Here is a 20,241-nt window from a genome sequence, read left to right as displayed (position 1 = left end):
CGTCCAAAGTCAAAATTATCCCCAAGTTATTTAAGAGGTGAATAAAAGGTCATTTGTTTTTGAATCGGAATATAAAGCCCTTTTTATTTTGTTTCTTTCCCTCACCAGGCTGTAGAACGCCTGCATCTGAGAGATGGCGCATGAGCAGCCTGCTCCTTGGGCCGTCGCTGCTCCCCCTCCCCAAACCCCCCACCCCATCAGTCGCTCGGAGGCATGGAGCAAAGCGGCCCGGTGACAACCCTTTGACTTTTATTCCCTCCCTGTGTAGTGGGGTGATTGGCCTGCACTCTGCCCTCCCTCCCCCACCACCCTGCAGTGCGGCTAAGATACGGGAGGGACCACAACCTATGTTAGGAGCTTCGGTACACTGTGCCACCACGTCACATCCAGGTTATTGTCTATTGGATAAATAAATCGAGAAGAACTGACTTTGATTTGTTCCCACTCCAGGGGATCATTTTTCCGCAAGTTTTCACTGGTCTCATAGCCAACATCTTTAACGCTGTGGTAAATTACCTCTTGCTGTATGTGCTAACGCTGGGAGTGCCGTAAGTACCATATAGAATATATACATATTAAAACTGTAATCATCTGATTTGTGACTTTTCTTCACTCCAGTTTACTCTTGGTTTTTATCTTCACCCCCCTCACCCTTCAGGAAGTGAGTGAGCAACTAAGCTGCAGTATTCTGTACATAGGAACAGGAGGAGGCCATTCAGCCCCTCGAGCCTGTTCCACCATTCAATGAAATCACGGCAGTTCCGTACTTCAACGCCATTTAGCCGCGTTCGCGCCCTCGCTTCCTTTGTCCAACAAAAATCTATCAGTCACCGTCTTGAAAGCTCCAATTGTCCCTCGGTGTCCACCGCCTTCTGGGGAGGGAGGGGAAGAGAGAGAGAGATCCAGATTTCTACTTCCCGTTATGTGAGAGGAAGTGCTTCCTGATTTCGCTCCCGAATGGCCCAGCTCTAATTTTAAGATTACCTCCCCTCGTTCTTGATTCTAGGAAATAGATTCTGCAGCCTCCAAAGTCGCTGCCTCCCCTCCTTAGCTGATGGGAGACGCACTTGCTGCACAAAGAGAGGTCGAAGAGGACTGTGGTTTAGCCCAAAGGTGGAGCTTAATGGGCAATAGTTGAAGAGCCAGTAAATCTGATCTCAAGCGGCCTGTGGATTTCGTTATCGGCTACTTGCACACGCATATTTCAAAATTTGTACTTGGTGTTCCTTCCTGACCCAAGTACCAGTTTATTTTTCAGTTCTTCCTCTTTGAAGGTGGAAGGATAAGTTGAGAGAGCTGTTTTTTAAAAGAAAAAAGCATACGGGATCCTGGGCTTTATATAAATAGAGGCATAGATTAAAGAAAGTTATGCTAAACCATTTATAAATCACTGGTTAGGCCTCAGCTGGAATATTGTGTTCAATTCTGGGCACCACGCTTTAGGAAGGATGTCAAGTCCTTGGAGAGTGTGCAGAGGAGATAATAATCAACTTTATTGTCATTGTTAGTGCACAAGTGCAGTACAACGAAATGTAGTCTTGCGGCTCCCGAGAGTGTACATTTAGATTAAGACATTTGACATTCATTTGACTTGTAATACATTAACATAAACATAATAAAGTGCATTGGCAGATGTGCAGGCTTTAGAGTTTATTTGTGGAGTTCAGTAGGATGACAGCCCTGGGAAAGAAGCTGTTCCTAAATCTGGTCGTTCGGGTGCGAATGCATCTGTAGCGTCTTCCCAGATGGCGGCGGGGGCGAACAAACTGTGGCTGGGGTGGGTAGGGTCTTTGATAGTCAGTGACCTCCGTAAACAGCGCTTCTGATAGATGTTCTCTATGGTCAGTAGCCGGGTGCCGGTAATGCGTTGGGCAGTTTTGACTACCCGCTGCAGGGCTTTCCGATCATAGGAGCGAGCTACAGCTGCCATACCATACTGTGATACAGTGCGTCAGGATGCTCTCTATTGTGCAGCGGTAAAAGTTAGAGGGGATCAGGAGTAACAGGTTACATCCCTTCAGCCTCCTTAGGAAATGTAGGCGCTGCTGGGCCTTCTTCACCAGAGAGGAGGTATTGAGGGACCAGGAGAGGTCTTCCGTGATGTGGACTCCGAGGAACTTCAAGCTGTCCACCCATGGATGTGGATGGGGGTGTGACTTCCGCCTTTAGACTTCCTGAAGTCCACAATGATTTCCTTGGTTTTCTTGATGTTAAGGGCCAGGTTGTTATCGGCGCACCACTTCACGAGATGCTGGACCTCCTCCCTGTAGGCTGACTCATCGTTGTTGGTGATCTGGCCTACCACCATGGTATCATCCGCAAACTTGATGATGGTGTTGGAACCATGAACAGCCATACAGTCGTGGGTGAAGAGGGAGTAGAGGAGGGGGCTCCGAACACAACTTTGTGGGGCCCCCGTGTTCAGGGTCTGGGGGGAGGAGGTGTGGTTACCTAATTTGACAGACTGGGGTCTGTTAGTTAGGAAGTCCAGGGTCCAGTTGCAGAGGGAAGTGTTCAGGCCAAGAGTGTGGAGTTTGGTGGCCAGCTTGTTGGGGACGATAGTGTTGAATGCTGAGCTGTAGTCTATGAACAGCATTCTGATGTAGGTCTCTTTACCGTCTAAGTGATTCAATGCAGAATGCAGAGCAGTTGTGATTGCATCCTCCGTTGATCTGTTTGCACGATAGGCAAACTGGTGTTGGTCAAGAGAGGCGGGAACACTGGCTTTGATGTGAGCCAGGACCAGTCTCTCTCAACACTTCATTATGATGGGTGAGAGTGCAACAGGTCGATAGTCGTTCAGACACGTCACAGCCGTTTGCTTTGGCACAGGAATAATGGTAGCGGTCTTGAAGCATGTAGGGACTACTGCCTGGGCCAATGACAGATTGAAGATGGCGGTGAAGACATCAGCCAGCTAATCAGCAGTACCCGTCCAGGGATGCTATCAGGTCCAGCAGCCTTGCGTGTGTTCACTCCGCGTAGAACACCCCTTACGTCGGAGGTCGCCAGTGTGAGCACCTGGTCTTCTGGGGGTGGCAAGGCTTTGGTAGCTGGCTCCCTGTTGTCCCTGTCAAAGCGAGCGTAGAAGTTAAGCTCCTCCGGAAGGGAGGCATCGCTAACCGGGGAGGCTGGTGTTTTTACCCTTGTAGTCAGTGATGGACTGGATGCCTTGCCACATGTGCTGGGGGTCCGAGTTGTTGTGGAAATGATCCTCAATCCGCAGTCTGTTTCCTTTTGGCAGTCCTGATACCCTTTTTTAGGTTGGTCCTAGCTGCACTGTAAGCCGCTGAGTCGCCAGATTTAAATGCTACGTCGCGTGCTTTTAACAGCGAGCGGACCTCCCCGTTCATCCAGGGTTTCTGGTTGGGGTATGTCCTGATATTTTTATGGGTCGTGACGACCTCGACGCAACTGTCGATGTAGAATAGCACTGTGGATGAGTATTCCTCGATGTCAGTATGGGCAAACATGCTCCAATCAGTGCGTTCGAAGCAATCCTGAAGCTCCGAGACTGCCCCCTCTGGCCATACTTTCACTGATCTTACTGATGTTTTCACTCTTTTGATGAGCGGTTTGTATGCCGGGGCTAGAAACAGGGAGAGGTGGTCAGACTTCCCAAGGTAGGGGCAGGGAATGGCCTTATAAGCATCTACAATGCGCGTGTAGACTTGATCCAGTGTGTTCTCCCCTCTTGTGGGGCAGGAAACATTCTGGTGGAATTTCGGGAGTACAGATTTTAGGTTTGTGATTGAAGTCCCCCGCGACGATAAAAGCTCCGTCTGGGTGTGCAGTTTGTTGTTCGCAGATGGGGACTTCGGTTAAGTGGAGAGACTAGAGAAGCTGGGGCTGTTCTCCTTAGAGCAGAGAAGGTTAAGGGGAGATTTAATAGAGGTGTTCAAAATTAGAAGGGTTTTGATGGAGTAGATAGGGAGAAACTGTTTCCACTGGCAGGAGGGTCAGTAACCAGAGGACACAGATTTAAGATAATTGTCTTTTTTTTTAAAGATTCAGGCGGGAGCTGAAGGGAATTTTTTTAACGCAGCGAGTTGTGATCTGGAATGCGCTGCCTGGCAGGGTGGTGGAAGCAGATTCAATAGTAACTTTCAAAAGGGAATTGCTTGAAAAGGAAAATTTTGCAGGGCTGTGGGGAAAGAGCAGGGGAAGTGGGATTAATTGGATAGCTCTTTCAAAGAGCAGGCACAGGGCCGAGTGGGCTCTTTCTGTGCTGTGATTCTTCCTCTTGGATTCTGCACTATAACTGGATGGTCAGAAGAATTTCTAATCTCCCCTCACTTTTATCCTTGTTCCCTCTCCCTCCATCTTTTGGTTTCGCAAGCATTCCCTAGGCAAAGATGACAAGTAGATGCATCCTCCCCTTTGACGAGCCTGTTCTGTCACCAACAGCCAGAAGTTATGCAAGAGTGACTTTGGCTGACTCGTCCTTTGTTATTCATTCCATCTGACTCTTCCTAACCTTGGCTATGTTGTGCAGTACGGACCTGGGCTCTCCACCCTTGGTTCCTACAATCTAATCACACGATTTAAACCGAAGTGATGTTGAGTCATGTGATACCTAGAGCAGTCATTTTGGAAGTTCATCCCTCCAGTTTGTATCCATTATAAAAAGATACATCCAGCAATATACAACTTAATGGAATTTCCTGGGCCGGAGTCTTGTCACTTGTTGAACCAGAGTTGGTGGCATGTATATTGGCCTTCTGGAAATCTGCAATGTGCCCATCTCATTGTTTATTAATTAACTTTTTGGTTCAGGCCAGGAACTTACTCACGGACCGGTCTCTCTGTTGCTCCAACATGCAGACCAAGGAACAACAGGCCATACACCAAGCCCTATATGTTAAATATACCATTCTGGGTAATTGCCAAGTGGAGGCAAGGCATTTACACACAGGAAAAGGGAAGAAATAAACATGTTGGATAAGTCTATTAAACTCTAGGTCCTATAGTTTTAGCAAGGCCTTTCACTTGCTCTATGGGTGCTATAGATGCTGGGAAAGTGCTATGAATGATGGGAATCTCCCACTTCCCAATGATGCTTGTTAATATATGTGGGTAGGGAATAACTGAAGGACAGAGACACCAGTTGCTAGTTCATGAGCTGGCTTTACTAGGCCAGAGTGAACTGAGCATGCTCATGCTAAACCATGTGACAAACCATGTGACAATACATGACACTGCTTTCCCCTTAAAAAAAAAAAAAAAAATTGCACATATTCCCCTCTCCAATACAACAAAATTATGGTCCCGCCTTTCCCAGCATTACATGTACCTCACAAAAACTCCTGGCTTTTTTACTTTTAAATGAGCTACAAATCCAGTTTAATAACAGGTTTGCGAAGCCTTCCTGATCTCCTCACAGAAGGTTTTGGTGTTGAACCAATTTTTGGGCTGTTTTGTTTTGGTTCTGAACTCAAGGATGATCCTGTTTCTATTGCAGATTTGTTTGAACCTGGTACTTCAGTTACTGAAGTCTGAACGGAGTCAGACTCATGTATGTGTTCATGATCAAGGGGTTCAAGATCACTGTCCAATCCAGGCCAGTAAACCAAAGCTTCTTGCAATTGATTTCATACTGACGATCCCTGGATGTTCAGTATGAAGTTCGGCCAGAATTCTATCTCTCGAAGAAGTAGGTACCACCACTGTTTCCCCACTTGATACAACCTTTCTCACAAGACAATTCGGTACGACGGTTATGGAATGGTATCAATTCTGTGTCCTACCATCATCCCTAAAAATGGCTGAGATCCCATCCTCGTCGCCAAAATGTAATATACTTGGGTGGAACAAATGAAGGACAGAGACAGGATGAGCTGCTCGTCCATGTGCTGGTTTATTAGGCCAGAGCGAACTGAAACCACGTGGTAATACATTACAATGTTCCTTCCCTTCCTCGCAATGGACAGAGAGAGCGAGAGAGAACGGGAAGAGCATTGAATCCCAGCTCTGTTGATAATGCACAGCTGGGGTGGGCCATGGCTGGAGGCCCCAGGATTACCCGTGCGGTTTTACCGAGAGCCACATTGAAAGGGAGGTGGGGCCACTTTCTCGCTGGCGCTGGTCTATCTAAAATCCCGTTCTGACCAGTTGAACTGTTCACTGAGTGGTGACCCAGGCTTTATCTGAAGCCGCCTTTGACACGTGAACTTGTTGTTTTTCAGGGGCTCCGCTGCTGCCAATGTAGTTTCTCAGTACTGTCAAGTTATTCTCCTGTTTCTATACATTCGATGGAGGAAGCTGTATGTGGGGACCTGGACAGGTAATTTACAGCCTATCTCTGTGCAATATTGGGTTTCTTTTTAAAGGCTGTTTTAAATTTATTTCGCACCACTTCTTTTCCTTTTGTCTCCTCCTGTCCTAATGACACTTGTTGGGGAAACAGTTCCATGGCCACTGGGCTTGTGTCTTGCCCACATGGCTGTTTTTCTAGTGTGCGAGCCGGTACCGTGTCAACAGGCAATTCGACTGTTTTGAGGGCATCACTGCTGAGCCCCATGTTCTCTGAGGGAGTGCAGCACTGTCAGAGGTGCAGTCTTTCCGATGAGACGTTCAACCGAGGCCCTGTCTGCTCGGGGGGTGGTGGTTATCCCTGCTGTCCTGGCCAATATTTATCCCTCAATCAACGTAATGACCAGATAATCTGTTTTGTTATCACATTGCTGTTTGTGGGAGCTTGCTGTGCGCAAATAAGCTGCTGCGTTTCCCAAATTACAACAGTGACTACACTTCAAAAGGACTTCATTGGCTGTAAAGCGCTTTGGGACATCTGGTGGCCGTGAAAGGCGCTATATAAATTCAAGTCTTTCTTTTAACGTGTGCCATTCTCCAACTAAGAGCAGGCAGCTGATCTGTTCCAAGGACTTTAGTTTTGTCATTACTAAGGCAACCATTAAAAGATGCGTCAGAGAAGCCTAGCTGATTCGATTAACATTCACTTGATGACACCTCCTGGTGGCACGGCTAAGATTGCGATATTGGTATGACCACACCTTCGGCAGCACCTCCCAAATTCCGCGACCTCTACCACCTAGAAGGACGAGCAGCCGGTGCATGGGAACGCCACCAACTCCAAGTCGCACACCATCCAGATTTGGAAATGTATCACCGTTCCTTCATCGTCGCTGGGTCAAAATCCTGGAACTCCCTCCCTAACAGCATTGTGGGAGCACCTTCACCACACGGACTGCAGCGTTTAAAAAAAAAAATTGTTTATGGGATGTGGGCGTTGCTGTCAAGGCCAGCATTTATTGCCCATCCCTAATTGCCCTTGAGAAGGTGGTGGTGAGCTGCCGCCTTGAACTGCTGCAGTCCGTGTGGTGAAGGTACTCCCACAGTGCTGTTAGGGAGGGAGTTCCAGGATTTTGACCCAGTGACGATTAAGGATCGGCGATATACTTCTAAGTCAGGATGGTGTGTGACTTGGAGGGGAACTTGGAGTTGGTGGTGGAGCTGCACTCACCCAGGCAAGTGGAGAGTATTCCATCACACTCCTGACTTGTGCCTTTTATAGATGGTGGAAAGGCTTTGGGGAGTCAGGAGGTGAGACGCTTGCCACAGAATACCCAGCCTCTGACCTGCTCTTGTTGCCACAGTATTTATGTGGCTGGTCCAGTTAAGCTTCTGGTTAATGGTGACCTCCAGGATGTTGATAGTGGGGGGATTCGGCGATGGTAATACCATTGAATGTCAAGGGGCGGTGGTTAGACGCTCACTTGTTGGAGATGGTCATTGCCTGGCACTTCTGTGGCGCGAATGTTACCTGCCACTTATCAGCCCAAACCTGAACATCGTCCAGGTCTTGTTGCATGCGGGCATGGACTGCTTCATTATCTGAGGAGTTGTGAATGGCACTGAACACTGTGCAGTCATCAGCGAACATCCCTATTTCTAATCTTTTATGTTGGAGGGAAGGTCATTGATGAAGCAGCTGAAGATGGTTGGGCCTAGGACACTGCCCTGAGGAACTCCTGCAGCGGTGTCCTGGGGCTGTGATGATTGACCTTCAACCACCACAACCATCTTCCTTTGTGCTAGGTATGACTCCAGCCAGTGGAGAGTTTTCCCCCTGATTCCCATTGACTTCAGTTTTACTAGGGGTCCTGATGCCACCCTCGGTCAAATGCTGCCTTGATGTCAAGGGCAGTCACTCTCCCCTCACCTCTGGAATTCAGCTCCTTTGTCCATGTTTGGACCAAGGCTGTAATGAGGTCGGGAGCAGAGTGATCTTGGCGGAACCCAAGCTGGGCGTCAGTGAGCAGGTTCCATCACTTTGCTGATGATTGAGAGTAGACTGATGGGGCGGTAATTGGCCGGATTGGATTTGTCCTGCTTTTTGTGGACAGGACATACCTGGGCAGTTTTCCACATTGTCGGATAGATGCCAGTGTTGTGGCAGTACTGGAACAGCTTGGCTAGAAGCGGTTCAAGAAGGCGGCTCACCACCTTCTCGAAGGTAATTCGGGATGGGTAGTAAATGCTGGCCTTGCCAGCGACGCCCACATCCCGTGAACGAAAAAAAAGATGAGCCTAAACCTTGTCCTGAAAATGAATGGTTTGGATCCTGAGCAAGGGACTGAAATATTGGGCTGAGCTGAATTGGTTGAAAGGCCTTTTCTTGCTCCCACCTTCTCTCCTCCCTTATGTTCTTCTCAAACATTTCCTGCACTGTGCCAGTAACTCCATTCTTTGTACTCTAGGATGGTCCACTGATTGTCTGCAGGAGTGGGGCAACTTTATACGGCTGGCAATTCCCAGCATGCTTATGCTGTGTATTGAATGGTGGACGTACGAAATTGGAACTTTCCTTGCAGGTAAATAAACGAACATCCCTTCGTCTAAAACTCCTGACTCCTTGCGTCCAAGCGCTTTGAGATGCCCCGAGGTCATGAGAGCAGCTTTTCTAAATCCAAGTTGGTTCATTAAATGAGGCCCGTGAACTTTCTACCCACTCCAAATAAAGAGGCTCCTCATTGGTGAGGTGGGTCTCCTGTAATAACTATCTCCATCCCTTCTGACATACATCCTTACCCAACATCTGCCCCCAAGATACACACAAGACTGGAGAAAGAACCACCCATCAGTGGCCATGTGAGGCCCCGTTGCTAAAACACCACCCTCCATTATTGTCGAGAAGCTGACGAGAGTCCTTGAACAAAAAGGTAGGGCATAAAACAGGGGAGTCCAAAACTAGAGGACACAAAATCACTAAGTCGCTAATAAATCCAATAAAGGATTCGGAAGGAATTTCTTTACCCAGAGAGTGGTGAGAAAGTGGAACTCGCTACCACAAGGAGTGGTTGAGATGAATAGTATGGATGCATTCACGGGGAAGCTAGATAAGCACATGAGGGAGAAAGGAATAGAAGGATATGTTGATGGGGTGAGATGAAGAAGGGCGGGAGGAGGCTCGTGTGGAACATAAACACCAGCACAGACCAGTGGGGCCGAATGGCATGTATGTGCTGCAAATTCCATAATATGTTTAAAAAAATTAAAAAAAAATTCAAAAAAACAAATGCCCTCAAATGAGGCAAGCATGGATCCTTTTTCTCTCTAATTGCAGTGGTGCACAAACACACTCAATAGGAAAGGCATTATCTTCCCTTCATTCAAATCACAAGTTAATACACAGCTCCCTGTACAGTAGGCAAAGCAACCAGAGAGTGATATCCCATCAGGATTAAGATCTCAAAACAATAAAATCACTAGAAGATAAGAGCAGCCCATGGCCCAGAAATTCGGGTCGGGGGCTTCTCGCAGGTGCAAGCCCCCGACCTGTACTTACCGACAGCGCCGGCCGTTGAGCTGTGGGCCCGCTTGGAATTCCAATCCTGGGCCTCCACCAACTGCCGGCGCGCAGTGCTTGCGTATCCCAGGGGCGCAGTTAGTTCGATGCGTCCCCTGGGATCACGTGGGCCATGGGGAGCCAATTGGAGCAGGGAATGCTTCATTCATAAGTTTGACAGGAAGTGCTGTCAGACTTATAAATACTACGAGCCCCAAAACATCACTAAATCTTCAAAAAAAAAAAAATTTTTTAATCACATTTTTAAAATAAACTATAAATTACATGCAATAACTATTAATCATTTAAATTTTTGAAAAAAATAATTTTATTTTCTAACTGGGCTAAAAATAAACTTACCTTTCTTTAAAGTATTTCAAAATAATAAACCTGTGGAAAAAATGTTTTAATTTTAATTAATTCACCACTTGCAGGAAACTCTTTTTTATCCGGCACGGACGGGACCGACGTGGTGCTGGTTCATCAAAAATTCCGGATAACCGAACATTATATAGTAAAAGATACAGAGCTGAGAGCTCTGTATAAAGCAACAAACCCTGTTGCTTAGCAACAGCTTCAGAACAATGGGCACAAGTTGCAAGCATCTCTGTAGCTTAGCAACAGCTGCAGCCACACCCTTGCACAGCAACAAATGGAGTAATAAAAGTTACCTGAACCTACTCCTGAATTTTGCCGGTTAACCGAGATTTCCGGTTATTTAGGTGCCGGTAAATCGACAGTTTCCTGTACCTTGTTAAAAGCAGGCCTTATGATTGCTTTTTAAATGTCTAACTTCTGGAGACTTGCCCTCCCGGAGAAACCTGCAAAAAAAATTTTTTTTTTAATGTAAGTTCGATGTGCACGCGCTGCCTCTCCGGCACACACGTTCGACCTCTGAACCCCTTCTTTCATGGGAACGGAAGTGCCGGTTTCCCGCGCGTGCACAGTGCATGCACAAAACCAGCACTTCCATTGGGCCTACGGGTGAGTACCTCGTGCGTACTCACCCGTGGAGACCCGCAGTTCTGGGCCATGCATATGATGTATCATTGAAGTACCAGATTTAGTAATGGATACAGAAAATGGCGAATGGTTCAGTAATATTTATATTAAGTTCCTATCCCACAAAAGACATTTAGGAAAACCAAAAGTGTTCAGCCTATAGGATCCTATTTAGTAATTCTATATTCATAGAATCATACAGCACAGAAGGAGGCCATTCGGCCCATCGTGTCTATGCTGGCTCTTTGGTAGAGCTCTCCAATTCCACTTCCCCCTGCTCTTCCCCCATAGCCCTGCAAATCTTTCCTTTGCAAGTCTATATCCAATTCCCTTTTGAAAGTTACTATTGAATCTGCTTCCACCGCCCTCCGTGTATTCTGCATCACAACAACTCGCTGCGTAAAACAATTTCTCCTCGCCTCCCTCCACCCTCGGGTTCTTTAACTGTGTCCCCTGGTCACCAACCCTGCTGTCCGTGGAAACAGTTTCTCCCTATCTAGTCCAGCAAAACCCCAGCCAGCCTAGGCATCATGTTGCAGACTCTGGGTTCATACCAGACGTTAACATCTATGTTTAGAGACCCATTCCATGAACAAATAAGTCAGCGGCACAATCCAATAGTTCACATGTCCCTGTTGTGGAGACTCCATCTGGTTTCTTTTACCAGTGTTAGGTAACTGGGTAATAAACACTCGGCTCTCCTCTTTCTCTCTCTCTCACCCCCACACACTGCCGAAGCATTGAAAAGACTTAGCCAGTAATGGAAAAATGTAATGCCAGCCGTGGTAATCCAATTTCAATTTAATTTGCCTGGAATTCCTTCTTGGCAAGGGAAATTCCAGAGTATTCCTGATGGAATGAACAATCCATATCCTTCAAACTATACCCTTCAGCATTGTCCAGCTGTTAGGATTTTTGGAGACATTTAAAAGCCGTGGTACAAGAAGAGTTATGTCCGGCTACCTATGATACCAAGGCATAGGACTTCCTTTCTAGAGGCCCATCTCAATGATTAAAGTACGGTTTACATATGAACTTGGAAGCCTTAAGACTGAACGTGGCAAGTGCTGTGGCCACTTTGGAGACGCCCCGATAACTCAAAGAAGATTAATACGCAAGGGGTAATAAGTTGCTTCAATTGTATTTCTCTGCCAGGATCAAGAGGGAGGAGGGTTTGAACTGTGGTGGTTCTGTTGTTCTGGCATATTGTTAATAGTTGTTAAATCTAGGCTGACACTCCAGTGCAGTGCTGAGGGAGTGCAGCACTGTCAGAGGTGCCATCTTTCGGATGAGATGTTAAACCGAGGCCCCGTCTACCCTCTCGGGTGGACATAAAAGATCCCGTGGCACTATTTCAAAGAAGAGCCAGGGGAGTTCTCCCCGGTGTCCTGGCCAATATTTATCCCCCAATCAACATCACTTATATAAAAAAAAAAAAACAGATTCTTTGGTCTTTATCACGTTGCTGTTTGTGGGAGCTTGCTGCTCACAAATTGGCTGCTGCGTTTCCTACAATACAACACTTCAAAAAGTACTTCATTGGCTGTAAAGCGCTTTGGGGTGTCCTGAAGTCGTGAAAGGTGCTATATAAATGCAAGTCTTTAATGTTCCCAATAATTCAGCATCGACTGATGAAGAAAAAACAACCAGATTTCTTATGGTTTACAGCAACTTTACATACAACCGTATTCAGCAGCTCACGGCTAGCTTACAAGTAATGGTTCTTGCATCTCCAGCTCTTTCGACTATTTCCTGATCGTGATTCCAGCTCCCAACAATCGCCTTTTACGACAAGCTTCTGCTACATTCAAGAGATGTGCAGTGAACTGACCAAGCTAATGGACCACGCCTAGGAGACCCTGAGGGTGAAATAAGACCGCGTCCAAGTTAGAGGGCCAACCTTCCGTGCCTGAACAGCGTCGGAAACATATCCAACGCCGTATTGGTTCAGGTGCTGTAGAGTGGGCCCCGGCATCAGCTTGAAACAAGGTTGATTCCTGTCTCCGCTGGGTTGCTAATCATGCATGCTGCTGTGGGGAGGTGTTGTTCGAAAGGCGGGCGATGCTTCTTCTAGGGACAGGAGGAGGCCACTCGGTCCCCTCGAGCCTATTCCGCCATTCGATTAGATCATGGCTGATCCTGTGTCTTAACTCCCATCTACCCGCCTTGGTTCCATAACCCTTAATACCCTTGCCTAACAAAAATCTCAGTTTTAAATCTAACGATTTCAGTTCTGAGGGAGATGGAGGGACATCAGAGAGAGAGAACCATCACCAAACTGCTCACACCTCATCCCAGCAAGGACTGCTAAGCACCAATGGCGGAGGCCTGGATGCAGATTGCTGGCTCCCTGTCTTGGTTGCAAGAGCTGCAGCAGCCAGAGGGGAAAATCGGCAGTTCGAGAATAGCGTGCATGTCCCTCACTAATATCGAGGGGAAAATTTGACCTTTTTAATCATTTTTTCCCCCTTTTAATCTCTCCAGAGTTTGACTGTAGTATTTCCTGTTCACAGGGCTAGTTAGTGAAGTTGAACTTGGAGCGCAGTCCGTTATTTATCAGGTGTTAACGGCAGTGTACATGGTAAGGCTGAAGATTCTGTACAAACGCTGTACTTACACGGATCATGCATGCTTTGATTTTTTTTAAAAAGACATTCGTAACACAGAAATAATGTGCAGCTTTAAAGCACAAGAATTCATTTTTTTAAACTTGTTGATTTATTATTTAAGTGGTCAACCTGGGGAAAAAAATGGATTAATTGGAAACTACATTCATATCATTTGGGGTACGGTAGCACAGTGGTTACGCTACTGGACTAGTAATCCAGAGGCCTGGACTAATGATCCAGAGTCGTGAGTTCAAATCCCAGGGCAGCCGGGGAATTTAAATTCAGTTAATTAAATAAATCTGGAATAAAAAGCTTGTAATGGTGACCATGAAACTGCCGGATTGTCATAACATAAAAACATAGAAGAATAGGAGCAGGAGTAGGCCATTCGGCCCCTCGAGCCTGCTCCGCCATTTAATGAGATCATGGCTGATCATCCAAATTCAAACCCAACTGGTTCACTAATGTCCTTTTTTAGGGAAGGAAATCTGCCGTCCTTGCCCGGTCTGGCCTATATGTGACTCCAGACCCACAGCAATGTGGTTGACTCTTAACTGTCCCTCTGAAATGGATGAACGAGACACTCCGTTGTACCAAAGTGCAACAAAGATGACAGGCAGCTCACCACCACCTTCTTGAGCAATAAATGGTGGCCTTATCAGAGTGCCCACATCCCATGAACAAATTTTTTAAAAAGCATCTAGTGTCTGTCTAATTCTGCATCTTTTCAGTCATAACCTGCCTATAGTCTGAGGCTGGTTTCATGTTCTGTTCCTATAGATTCAATCCCACCACAGCTCTGAGAATTTGAATTCAGTTTTTTAAATCTGGAAATAAAAAGTAAAGTGTTGGATTGTCATTTAAAAAAAACCCAACTGGTTCGCTAATGTCCTTTTTTTAAGGGAAGGAAACCTGCCATCCTTACCCGGTCTGGGGTGGCTCCAGTCCCACAACAATGTGATTGATTCTTAACTGCCCTTTTGAGGTGGTCCAGCACCAAATTCTCCGAGAAACCAGGGACAACCTTCTCGAGCAATAAATGCAGGCCTTGCCAGCGACGCCCACATCTCTGAGAATGAATAATAATAATTATCGATGAATGTATTTATCGTTATGACTGAGATTTGATGGTCTCTCTCTATGCAGGTGGTCCTGAAGGACAGTTCGCTCTTATGTTTTTATTTATTGGAAGTCCCCCACAATGGGGGAGGGGGAAAATTGGTAAATGAGACAGCCCGGCCTGCTCTCCTGCATCTCCTAGTGGTTGGTAGAGGTTTGGGAACCGGTCTGCTGCCCACCGCCAAGTTGACTGGGGAATGCAGTGTAGGGAACAGCAATAGCCAAAAAAACACACTGGATGAGAGCAAAGAAAGATCGTAATCTGCAAAAGATACTTTGCTGCAGTAAATACTAAATGAGAGGGGTCACTTGTTTTGGGCATTACTGAGAGTCTTTGTGAAGAGTGCACTCGTTGGGTGACTTGTTTGTGTACTAGTGCGTTACGCAGTAGTAGAACATGGGTTCTATCCACACATTGGGGTAGATCTTCATCTTGTACAATTAGCGTAAAACCGGCGATAGTGATTTGGCGGCCCGTCTTGCATCTTTCCCAATTTTTTTAAAATTTCCATTGAAGCCAATGGAGATGAAAATCGTGGGAGATGTAAGATGGACTGCCATCTCAACTCGCTACCGCCCATTTCACGCTATCGCACGAAGCCAAGATCTACTCCCATTGAATTCCTGATTTCTTGCTGTGCCACCTGGGTGGAGAGAAAAATGAAAGAGCAAAGAGTCACTTCCAGCATGTCCATCCATCTCCAGACCTCCTGCTCAAGAGCCGCATTGGCAAAGCTCCACAAAAAGGTGGTCTTCCCACCTTCTCATTGTTGAGGGGTAGGGGGAGGTGCAGTGATGGGGGGGGGGGGGGAAATACTTACTTTGATTTTTTTATTTGATCAAAAATTTGTAAGTCAAATTATAGCTTACTTGTATCACCTTTTTTCACTTTTTGCCATTTTTCTTTCGGATCACTATGACCCGGAATTTGCAGTGGGTAATAATACGAACGAACTTGCCGTTCGCTGTTATTCTCCCTTTTAAATGCGTGCGCATCTAAACATGGAAATCCTGAAGTTATTGCAGTCAGTCATTCACTGCTCCGACGCTGGCTGCGCTGTGGCCTCCCACCCCCGCCGGCAATCGGTCAAACTTGGTCTTTTCTGCAGTAATATCGCTGTTAAATACCCCATTAAATGTTCAGCCTTGTTGCATTAGGTGTAACTGGGGTTTTAACAGCGTAATGGCGGCTAAACCAACGTTGTGGAGTGTCAAATTTCTCCATTATGATCAATTTAAAATTTTAAGATACCTTACCAAAAAAAATGTTTCCGGTTTTTTTTTTAAGCGTTTGTTCATATTTATTTCAGGTTTACCTTTTCCCCCATGTGAGAGCCCCAATCTTTATTTTGCTCTCTGTGACATTTTTTAAATAGTCTGACTAAAAGCAGCTTCTTCATTTCCTGGTTCCCTGTCTCTGAGAATTCTGCATTGTGACTGGCTGGCTGCTCAGGCAGCTTGTTGACGTCACAGCAGCAGCGCACTAGGGATTCCCCATTACATTACGTGGAAATCACTTGCGCATCGAAAAAGGCAAACTTCTCGCCACAGATCGAGATCTTTTGTGGGCAGCTTTCTTCAGGGCCAGCAACGAATGCCTGTGCTTCGCCGCTGACCGCAAATTCCAGGCCTCTGACTTGCTCGGGTTGCCAACTCTGGTTGGATGTCTTCCTGGAGATGTCAGCACGTGACCTCCAACCGCCCCGCCCCCACACTCCCTCCATTGGTCATCCAACATGTCCATCCTCTCCGTGCACCACCTTTCCAGGCCAGTTGGAAAGCAAATAGACACTCTTGCCAAATTGGATGATTCTTGGCTGAAGGTCATGCAGCCTTTTTTTCCCCATGTCCAATATTTATATAACTAATGAACATAACATAGAAGACAGGAGTCGGCCATTCGGCCCCTTTAGCCTGTTCCGCCATTCAATGAGATCATGGCTGATCATCCAAATTCAGTACCCTGTCCCTGCTTTCTCCCCATATCCCTTGATCCCTTTAGCCTTAAGAAATATATCCAACTCCTTCTTGAATATATTTAATGAATTGGCCTCAACTGCCTTGTGTGGTAGAGAATTCCACAGGTTCACCACTCTCTGGGTGAAGAAATTCCTCCTCATCTCAGTCCTAAATGGCTTACCCCTTATCCTTAGACTGTGACCCCTTGTTCTGGACTCCCCGGCCATCAGGAACATCCTTCCTGCATCTAGTCTGTCTAGTCCTGTTAGAATTTTATACGTTTCAATGAGATCCCCTCTCATTCTTCTAAACTCCAGCGAGTATAAGCCCAATCGACCCAATCTCTCCTCATACATCATTCCTACCACCCCAGGTATCAGTCTGGTGAATCTTCGCTGCACTCCCTCCATGGCAAGAACATCCCTCCTCAGATAAAACTTCAAAAGAATGTTAAAACAGAACACTTTTTTAACGCCCTGCTATTTTACTCCAGGGTTGCTCGCAGCAGTGACCTGGAGCTTAGTCTTTCATTCCTGGGGTCTCCAGGGCACTTCTGGAAGGTTAGCAACCCTTTGTCTTGCTGAGGTACTGTTCCAAAGCCACCAGCAGCCCTCGAATGTTTTGCCCTAGTAGCCATCGCCATGTACGAGCTTAGATACTGGGCGTTAGCAGACCATTTCCCATGGGGACAATAGCCAAAGCCAATCCTTTCTTCATCCAACATCTACTCTTTCCAGCAAGGCCACTGCATAGCAAGCAGGAACAAAGACGCTGCCAGATTTTTTTTTTCTCTCTCCTCCCATGGTCTGGTTGTAGCATCTCCACAACCACTCTTACTGAGGCCAGTTAACTCGGCACAGATCAAAGATTGATCCTAGGTAGGGGAAGCTCCGAATCCGTGCATGTGGCTCAGTGGTGCACTGGCGAGCAGAAATCGTAATCGCAGCAGCTGCATCCAGATTGCGTACGGGAAATATAGATGGAACCGTTGATGTTGTTCCTTGCTTTGCAGATCCCTCTGGGGTGTAGCGTGGCGGCAAGTGTCCGTGTGGGTAATGCACTGGGTGCTAGGAATCCAGAGAAAGCCAAAACCTCTGCTACAGTTGCCCTGTGTACCGCTGGTGAGTTCCTAGTTTGTAGCGTTCTTGATGAGTTTAACTGAGTCTGTGGCCATTCAGATAATGTAACACATTTTAACCATTTGAGCCAATCAGTTCTGTGCAATAGAGGGGCGAGCAAATCATTGCAGCTATGACGTTGTGCCGTAATTTTGCGCCAATCAGGTTAAAAACATAAGGAATAGGAGCAGGAGTCGGCCGTACAGCTCTCCAAGCCTGCTCCGCCTTTCAATAAGGTCAAGGCTGATCTTCGGCCTCCGCTCCACTTTCCCGCCATCATACCGGCTGTCTGTCCTGGGTGGACCAGCTTCTTCCGAAACTCTGGGCACACCTTTTACGTGCACAGCTAGATCATTCAACATGCACAGACTTGCACGTCAACTCGCGCCAGCGGAGTACAAGTGGCAGCAGCCACGTCAATCACGTTGGAGCATGGCCCCCACAACCGGCTCGGGTTTTCCGACTGACCGCTCCCGATGAACGAGGCCCCATGACAAGAATGCAAATTTTTTGGGAAAATCGGCCCTGAAATAGTTGGAACCACAAACACGCAAACATTTAGCATCACATTGTGTGGTCCCTTCTGGCTTAATTTAGAACTCAAAAACTCTTTTTTAAAAAAGAATTTAATAAAAAGGGGGGAAAAACTGGAAATCTGAAATAAAAACATGCAAAGCTGGAAACAACAACAGGCCAGTCAACACCTGCAGAGAGAGAGGGCAGGTTATGATGATTTGGGAGCAAATCCTTCATCAGAACTCCGGAAATGTCATAGGCTGTCTTTGTTCTCCACGGATGCTGACTGACCACCTGCGTTTCCAGCTTTCTCCTGGATTTTATTTCTTTGAAAAGAGTTGTGGATTAGCAAATCGATCACCTTTCAATATATCCAGGCCAATATTTATCCCTCAAATAGGGGTCAGCGCCTCGGGAGAAGGGGTCGGCCATTTAAGACCGAGATGAGGAGGCATTTCTTCACTCCAGAGGGTTATGAATCTTTGGAATTCACTGCCCCAGAGGGTTGTGGATGCTCAGTCTTTGAGTATATGCAAGGCTGAGATCGATAGATTTTTGGACTCTTGGGGATCGGGCAGGAAAGTGGAGATGAGGTAGAAGATCAGCCATGATCTTATTGAATGGCGGAGCAGGCTCCAGGGTCTATATGGCCTATTCCTGCTGTTATTTCTTATGTTCTTAAACAATATCACTAAAACAGATTATCTGGTCATTAATCACATTGGGATCTTGCTGTGTGCAAATTGGCAGCCTCGTTTCCTCCATTATAACAGTGACTACACTTTTTTAAAGTACTTAATTGGCTGTGAAGCACTTTGAGTCCTGAGTTTGTGAAAAGGCACGGTATAAATCCAAGTTCGTAATTTATTTTGCCTGCCTTTCAACAGGATGCTGTTCCTTGCTGATTTCAGTGACCCTGGGAGCTGCAAGGAGCGTGATGGGTTACATCTTTACTGCTGACAAGTTAGTAAAACCAGAGCTTCCATGAGTTTAAAAAATTCGTCGGCCTTCACTTTTACACAGAATGAGTTCAGCAATGCCTGACTGCTCTCTGACACCCCCCCCCTCTCCTCCTTCCTCTTGCAGAGATATTATTCAGTTAGTCTCCGATGTGGACCCAGTAATTGCTGCTTTCCATTGGTTCGAAGCCGTAGCTGTGAGTATTTCAACAAAGCCGTTTGCTAATTTATGGAGCGATTTATAAAAAATAAAAAATAAATAAAAAATTTTCTTTGGTATAGGGTCCCTGCCAATGTTCCATCGAAGCCGCACGGGTCGCCTGCATGTCCCACTCCGCCCGAGGCCGGCTTTTTGCAATGTAAAACTTTGAATGGTCCGTGCAGCCCCCGTTAAAGGGACCGCGCACCCAAATTAGGCGGAAGATTGGCCCCCACCGCTTCAAACGAATACGTTTAAAACAGGCAGTCGCTTGTATCGGCCCCAAAAATTTTTTTTAAGTGCTAACCATTATCCATTAGAATCAACTCCCACATTTCTAAGTTGCTGCTTATAGCGTCTTAAAGTGCCCCGTTTATTTCGGGCAGACCGACCAAAGCAAGGGGAGAACCCTTGCAGCATTCCTGTGAATCCGGGCCTACAGTCCATCCATTGGCTCTAGTGAATAGTCCAGACTTGGAAGCTATCCGGTAAATACAGACCTCTAAACACTGGGCTACATTTTTTGTTAAATTTCTCTCCGCTATGATGTTTAATCGTGCAAGTGCTCAAAATAAATTCAAATTGAGCTCTTTCTAAATCGTCTTTTTACTCCATTAAAGCACTTTAATCCCTTAAATGAAACAGTCTTTCTGAATCATCGCTGTTTGCCTCAGCCCATCTGCTGCTGCAACCCCCACTCGCGCCTTTGTTACCTCCAGACTCGACTATTCCGATGCTCCCCCTGGTCGGCCTCCCACCTTGCACCCTCTTGAAAAGTGCAGCTCATCTAAAACTCTGCTCGCCCGTAGCACCAAGTCCCGTTCACCCATTGCCCCCCTGTGCTCACTGACCTACATTGCCTCCCGGTCCGGCAACACCTCCATTTTAAAATTCTCAATCTTGTTTTCAAATCCCTCCATGACCTCGCCTCCTCCCTATCTCTGTAACCTCC

The 20,241-nt window shown here is 46.6% G+C and overlaps 1 protein-coding gene across 1 annotated transcript in view; it reads left to right on the top strand.

Annotated features, from left to right (window-relative positions):
* LOC147102391 (multidrug and toxin extrusion protein 1-like) overlaps positions 1-20,241 on the top strand; it is a 60,402-nt gene that overhangs the window by 29,194 nt on the left and 10,967 nt on the right. The window contains exons 7-13 of the mRNA XM_085964777.1: positions 451-548; positions 6,186-6,283; positions 8,721-8,834; positions 13,324-13,391; positions 17,510-17,618; positions 19,019-19,094; positions 19,218-19,287. Of these exons, the coding sequence (XP_085820903.1) occupies positions 451-548; positions 6,186-6,283; positions 8,721-8,834; positions 13,324-13,391; positions 17,510-17,618; positions 19,019-19,094; positions 19,218-19,287 (633 nt within the window). The remainder of the gene's footprint in view (positions 1-450; positions 549-6,185; positions 6,284-8,720; positions 8,835-13,323; positions 13,392-17,509; positions 17,619-19,018; positions 19,095-19,217; positions 19,288-20,241) is intronic.

Source organism: Somniosus microcephalus, chromosome 22, assembly GCF_052327205.1.
Source record: "Somniosus microcephalus isolate GS21.2 chromosome 22, FLI_Smic_1.0, whole genome shotgun sequence".
In the NCBI taxonomy this organism is placed as follows: domain Eukaryota; kingdom Metazoa; phylum Chordata; class Chondrichthyes; order Squaliformes; family Somniosidae; genus Somniosus; species Somniosus microcephalus.
The sequence above is the reverse complement of the archived record's forward strand: the minus strand, read 5'-3'. Positions and strand labels throughout refer to the sequence as shown.